This window comes from Pomacea canaliculata, linkage group LG4 (assembly GCF_003073045.1).
Source record: "Pomacea canaliculata isolate SZHN2017 linkage group LG4, ASM307304v1, whole genome shotgun sequence".
NCBI lineage: Eukaryota > Metazoa > Mollusca > Gastropoda > Architaenioglossa > Ampullariidae > Pomacea > Pomacea canaliculata.
In genome coordinates, this window is record NC_037593.1 from 20,470,808 (window position 1) to 20,477,564 (window position 6,757).

Below are 6,757 nucleotides of genomic sequence, written 5' to 3' on the forward strand. Positions count from 1 at the left end.
CATAATCCCCATGTTCCATGTTTTCCCGCTGCTGAAATTGTGGCTTCCATCAGTAGTGTGCTGAGAAGTTGACATGGCATGAAACCTTTCTTATCCAGAAGCTTTAAAAATGCAGATTTTTTATTTTGGAGGTGGGGGTTGGATTGGGTAGAACTCTGGTGCTCCTGTACTTTCCATTCTCATCTTGTATGAATGACATTTTGCATATTCATATTTATATATCAGCAATTATCCATAGATTCTAAAGTTTAATAATTCACAATGGTTTAACCTTCCTTTTGTCAAGGTCCTAAACACTCTCTAGATGCAACCATTATACATGGCAATACTAACTTGAACATGTAGATGGTAAACAACATTGAGTGCCAGCTTGTTAGAAATGCCATTATTCGAATAGAAGTGGTAAAGATAGAAAACGAAGAGTTATGCTGAGTAAGACTATATATTGAGACTTCAAGGTATTGATGTAAAGGGGGTATTTATGACATATCATAGGTAAATAGTTTTTATGTGGGCAGAAACAATATATTTGTATATAGCAGCCATTTTCATGAATGCATGTAGTGTTTGTGAACACTATGGGAACCAGAATTGCATGCAAAATTTTTTCCAAAATTAGAACATTTTGTTTTTGTCTTTTAAAGGCAAGAGGATTAACTGAAGGATGTTCATTTATTATGAAGTGTTGTGCTTCAAAAAGTATGGACTCTTCTCTGATCAGGTGCTGAAATTGAAAGTTTAGAGTGGGAAACGACCTTTTTTAAAAATTAGGTGTGTGAAAGATATGCGCAGAAATGTATCATAGTTATATATGATCCTTATAGTCCGCAAGTACAAATGTTGCACACTTCTGCAGATTCATGAAGTTTACAGTCCTGAATATTTTGTTCAGAGAGGACAAGCAATGTGCTTTCAAAATGTACCCTAAGTGACACAACCAGGAACATGAACCCAGGTACAAGTATTTAATAATAAAAATATAAGTGATGCACTTACATGAGAATAGGCCCACCATAGAGCCAATCAAATTAACATAAAAATCAAGAATATAAGGAGATATCAAGAGTGCAATAAAATCTTGCACTTTAAGCAGTTAAGATGGGCAACAAAGAAGCATATAATGTCATCAGCTACCATTGTTCACTTGTTGATCTTGTATTATAGACATACTGGCATGATGTTTTTTCTGTTATGCGGTAGCATGTTACTTTTGAGTAAATCTCAAAAAAATTTGTCTGTTTTATTGAAAGTTCACACTTTTTTAAAATTTACATTTATTTAAAGTTGACCAAAGAGTTAAAAATAAAGGGGTAGTTAAAGGCACCTATTCCTTTATTATTCGATAAAGTTTTGTTTGATTGGCCTAACATAGTACTGGTTAAAGTTGTTTTATTTCTGTGGTCTGACGGTTAATATAAATTGAATGTCTTTATCTGTAATTGTAGCCCATTAAAAGAAAAACTACTTTAAAAAAAATTGTTTTGGGTTGATGCAGGACATATTTTACCTGCCTCTTAAACATCTCTTCCTCATTATTTTGATTAATAAAGAATCGATACATCATGTGTTAGAACAGGAAGATGAATTTTTAAGGAATTGTGTGTCAAGTTCTTTTTGTGTTTAAAAATAATTTTTTATGCCTTTCTTCATTTGCTGGCTCATCAACAAATATACACTAAAGCAAACATTTGTCAGACAATAATAACTATGCCTTCTTCAAAAAACGACAGAAAAATAACACACATAAAAATACTACTGCCTGATGGACTTAAACATTTGAAATGCTAGGTAGCAATCTTGCTGGGAAACGGAACTTTTCAGTATTTCAACACACAATCATACCCAAGTCACATGCTATTCATTCTCATCAAGACTTCAAATGTGCTGAACTTTTAAGAATGTGAACTAAAACAATTTTAGTTATAGAATGAAGATGTCTGATAGTGAAAGGTAATGTTGATGCCAATGAAGTATCATGCTTCACTGATACCTGATGCCCCATTGTCTGTCTACATTAGTTTATTCCTTGTTGCCCCTTTGAGGAGCATAGGGCTGCAACAACACCTCGCCAGCAGACCCGGGTTTGGGCAGCCCCTTGTCTGTCTACATTAGGCTCAACATTTTATATGCTTAATCAGAAAATTCATGACAAACAAGTTTTGGCATTTGAAAACTAAGGATAAATGTAGCTTGCTAACAATGTTTTGATGACAATTTTTTTGTTTGTTTTACAGCAAGTGTTTAGGTATGATTTAAGTTCAACATAAAAAAAGAATAATTCTGAACATCAATTTCACTCACAGTATATATTCAAATATTAACTTGCTAACAAGTTATGGATTTTTTAAAACAACTTTTATTATATCATCTCCATTTGACATTAGTCTGGTCCGTATGCCACTTAATTTAAATATACTGTATAACTGATACCTGCAAGCATTGAATACCATCTGGCAGTGTGTTGCTTACTATCTGGCATCTGATGAACTTGATCAGCTACATTTTTTTGGATAATATCAGCCCAGCACAGGTTATGCTGCAGATGTGCAGCCTATTCCAACACAGGTTTTTGGGCAGTCATTCCAAAAATGGCAGTAAATGGGTCATTTTTTTCATGTTGTTCCTTGGCTTCAAACACCACTGGAAGCAGAGGGACTGCTCTTTTTCCTCCCTCCTGGGACACAGTGGTTTGTCCGTACATGATTGTGAATAAGATGATGAGCCTGTTACTCCTGTTTAGCATGCTGACCACCACAGATGACTTTTCGACGCTGGCTCAACATGTGTCCATACAACTGGGGAAAAACTAGAAAGAACAGCAAAGTTCAACTCCCTCTCATGGATTTCAAGACTGAGTGCATCTAAATACCTAGTTCATTTAAAGCGTACATGGATTTCTTTGAGGCATTTCCCAGGGCATAAATGCTAAAAAATCCAATGCTATTCCTACATTTTTAAACTCAAACATGTCTTAAGAGTTATTTTCAAGTGAACTCTGGGACTTACCAAACATTTCATTGTCAAGAAAAGAAAACTAATCTTACCCTTATATAAACTACTCATATCTTTTAAGTAGGAGATGTAAGACCTTTTTCTAATCTATTCTTTTCAAGCATGGTGCTTGTCTAAAAGTTGTGGAAATTAAATACTAGTTTGTTTTTTTATGGTTAGACAATATACAGGTTGATTACTCACTTGAAAAGCCATGAAGTTTTCAAAAAGAGTAGGCATAAATTAAAGGCTAGAGCAGGAATTTATGTTGATCCTACAACACTGTATATTCTCATGGTTCCAATTTACTAACCTCTCACTGCAGGCACATGTAGTATGCAAAGTATAGGTTATCTACTTCACCAGAGTTAGGAGTGATTGATTCGATATCCACAAAATTTTAAACCAAAATGGTTCTTTTGACATATTTCAGAGACTGCATTAAAAGTGGTTAGAACACAGGAAAGTAAAATATTTACTGCCCCTAGCAATAATGAATCTTACTAATCTTACCTTACTGTTACTGCAGAATTAAATTCAACATAACCCTTTCTGTCATATGCAAGATTACAAAACAACCAATTATTGTCCCAAACTTACCTGGTATATATGAGAACAAGATGAACCAAAGGTAGTAAAAGTAGTTGAAGGACATATTTGCTGGGTTTGGAAGAAACAGAGAATACAGACCAGATGCTTTTACATAAGGCAAAGCCGAGTAGATCGTCATTACCTCCCCCTGCACGTAAAAAATACATCTTATTCCATATACATTGTGGTAAAAGCAAAGATAATTATGCAAATACAAAAATCACTTATTTTAGAGAAAAAAATTCAAATGATGAAGGATGATGTGAAAGATACCAGCTAGATAAAAACAAAATTTAAAAAACACAGATGAGTCATTTATACATATTATAAATTATTGTTTTTGGAAAAAAGAATCTGCATCAAAGCTGTACATGTAATAGTGGAACTGTCTCCTGTTTTTTTCTCTAAAATAAATGCAAAGGCATGAGCATCTAGAGCTGAAAAAAGAAATAACAAACATCTAACATCCATAGAACTCATAAGAATCTTACCATAACCCCAACAGGATACAAAGCAATGAACAATGTGTATCTGCAACATGACAGATATAACATTAAAACATATGACCAATGCTGCTGCATCCGATGTCTACCTCTAAAGCTATATGCTTCTGAACTTCAGTGTATGCAAGTGTGTATGTATATACAGCACTTTGACGATGGGCAAAGACATTTATTTCACATCCTTGCTGTAACCATCAATTTCATCTTCTAGCAAACATGCATGCAGGGCTGTGTTTAGGGACAGGCAGACAAGGTATCTGCCTAGGGCCTAGTGCTTTTGATTAATATGGTAATTAGATTCCAGTTAAAATCATGGAGTCAAGGGCCCTGAGCATGCCCTATGCCTTGGGCCCTGCGAGGGCTAAGAATGGACCTGCATGCATATGTACAATATTATCACCATAACATTACCATAACAAGCTGAATAAGAAAATACCCCCAAAATAACTGTAAAAATTGTCTAAGCATACAAACCTGCACCATTTAAGAGTGTAAGGGACACCACCCAGTAGACTAAAAAAGTAGAAAGAGTAGCGTATGATCTCTGTGATAGTCCATGCAATCAGGAAGTAGAATACATACACTTCTGTTTGCACCTGACCATAACAACAGCAAAATGAATTAGATCATACACATAAATAAGGGCATAATAAATATTTAATAAGTCTTAGAAGCTGTCAGAATTTGCAGCATTCAACTTGCCTACAATAAGAATACTTTTCTATGACATATGCAAACTGTATTTCTTTTCCACACAAACAAGTATGAAAAATCAACTATAGAAATAGCCTTAATAAATGATTTATATAAATAATAAAAGATTTTTTTATGATGTTCAATAGTCATTGCAAACTTTTTTTCATTTAGTTTTGTTTTGTTTTTGCTCAAGAAATCTCTGCAGTTTAGCAGCTACAACTCCAGTGTTCAGAAACAGGTTGCCCTAATAAAGACATCACTTTAAGTTTGAATACTGGGGGAAAGAACCTTCATTCAGTGTTAAAGCAGGATACTTACCTGTGGCACACTCCACACTACTCCCCACAGTAGAAACACTCGTGAAAACACCTGGAAGGTTGTCAGGATTGGGTTGGACTTGACCAGCCCCAGAGAACTGTGAACAATCTAAGACAAGGCCACTTTGATGACTATCCTAAAGCTGACCTATGACCATGATTTATATTTCCAAATAAGCTGATGGGCTATTCAAGGAAAAAATAAAATTAAGGAGAGATTGGGTTGTAATTGTATCAAGTAGGAGGAAAAGTTATAGGGATGTGAAGTAAGACATTGCATGCAATTTATTTTGGTCATGACATTATAAAAAATGGCTTAGAAATATTATATTCATGGGGCGCAAAGACACCGCCCAATCATTAATCTCTTTTAGTTAACATGCTTTAAATTTACAAGTGCTAACAGTCTAAAAGGGCATGTCTAAAGGATTAATGGATACCTCAAGCACTGCAGCGGTTTGAAAAATCAGCAAAACTTGTTCCACTTCTTTATAAAGCAGTGTCACGTTACCCTCACGGTAGATATGACAAACAATCATGAACATCAGAATAATCCATCTGGACACAAAAAGAAATTAAACAGATACCTCAATAACAAATAGAAGATGTCTTGAAAGCTATATATACACTTCAACCCAGTGAGTACATTAAACTACCTCTGTACAGAAAAATTTAACACATCGCAATAAACCAACGATGGTAAGACATAACATTGTGACCAAATCTTTTATTTTAAACCCTCAGTGTCCTTGTCCTCAAAGTATATTTCGGTGTTTTAAATTGGTGCCTGTGTCGGGGGAGAGGGGCGAGAGAAGGGAATATGAAAAACCTAGTTGCTTTTCTGTCCTTGGAACAACTGTCTTGGTTTTTATAATTTTTCGAAATAGAGAACTATGGTAGTAAGACAAGAATCGTTGACAGCACTAAATACTAACATCTAACACAATTTATTTACCCAACTAACAAATTAAAAGCGGCTCCTCTGCTTGTTGTGACATCGTGAACTGTACAGTACAGAAGAAACAAATCTCCCAGCACAATCAATCATCTAAGTATCGACCATTTTACACTCACCCAAGCATCTGACTAACGTTGTATGCAATAAGATAGCCCTTTACGACAGCACTGTCTCCCAGGCTCTTTGCCTGCTTTCTGTGATCTATGGAGGCCGGCATCTTCGTACTAACAGTGTTACCGCGACTGCTGCAGGTCGACTAGCAGAGATCAGTCATTCACTTCTGGACTTTAGACCAAATAAGAATAATCAAATACCTTATCAAAATGGGTTTTATTTTTATGCGGGAAAGTGCAGTTTTACAACTATTCTTTACAATAGTGTATTAGCTTCAGCATTGGCAAAAAGAAATCATAATTTTTTTAATTCTTCCTTGTGTATGTGTGCCTATTAATGTGTATAGGTGGACTGCTGTCTGTCTGCCAAGACCAACGCTTTAGGCTCTTGCGAAGTGATCCGCTGTTGCCTCGGCGAGCCTAAACAAAGAATGTGAGTAAACCGGAAACTTTGTACAAACATGCCTCGTTTTAGTAGTTAATCTGAAATGTGAATTAACCGGAAGCTTTATACACAACTGCCTCGTTTAAAAAAAAAAAAAATCTTCTGCCAGCAGTCCAGTAATACAAGTGCAGGGGGGGGGGTAG

At 35.4% G+C, this 6,757-nt stretch overlaps 1 protein-coding gene across 1 annotated transcript; it reads right to left on the bottom strand.

Annotated features, from left to right (window-relative positions):
• Nucleotides 1–123: 123 nt before the first annotated feature.
• Nucleotides 124–6,364, bottom strand: LOC112562355 (very-long-chain (3R)-3-hydroxyacyl-CoA dehydratase 2-like). The gene is made up of 7 exons (XM_025235584.1): nt 6,173–6,364; nt 5,539–5,656; nt 5,100–5,207; nt 4,560–4,681; nt 4,074–4,113; nt 3,592–3,730; nt 124–2,806 (listed from the first exon to the last, which is right to left on the bottom strand). Exons 1-7 carry the CDS (start codon nt 6,271–6,273, stop codon nt 2,727–2,729), a joined length of 708 nt encoding a protein of 235 aa, XP_025091369.1. The 5' UTR covers nt 6,274–6,364; the 3' UTR covers nt 124–2,726.
• Nucleotides 6,365–6,757: the final 393 nt, after the last annotated feature.

What these genes read in the sequence shown, in the direction of transcription:
- LOC112562355 (XM_025235584.1), bottom strand. Translation starts at nt 6,273, where the DNA reads ATGCCGGCCTCCATAGATCACAGAAAGCAGGCAAAGAGCCTGGGAGAC. An exon ending in TACACTCTTAAATGGTGCAG is followed by an intron (nt 4,114 to 4,559) that starts GTTTGTATGCTT and finishes GTCATGTTGCAG; the next exon opens with ATACACATTGTTCATTGCTT. An exon ending in TGTATCCTGTTGGGGTTATG is followed by an intron (nt 3,731 to 4,073) that starts GTAAGATTCTTA and finishes TTTTACGTGCAG; the next exon opens with GGGGAGGTAATGACGATCTA.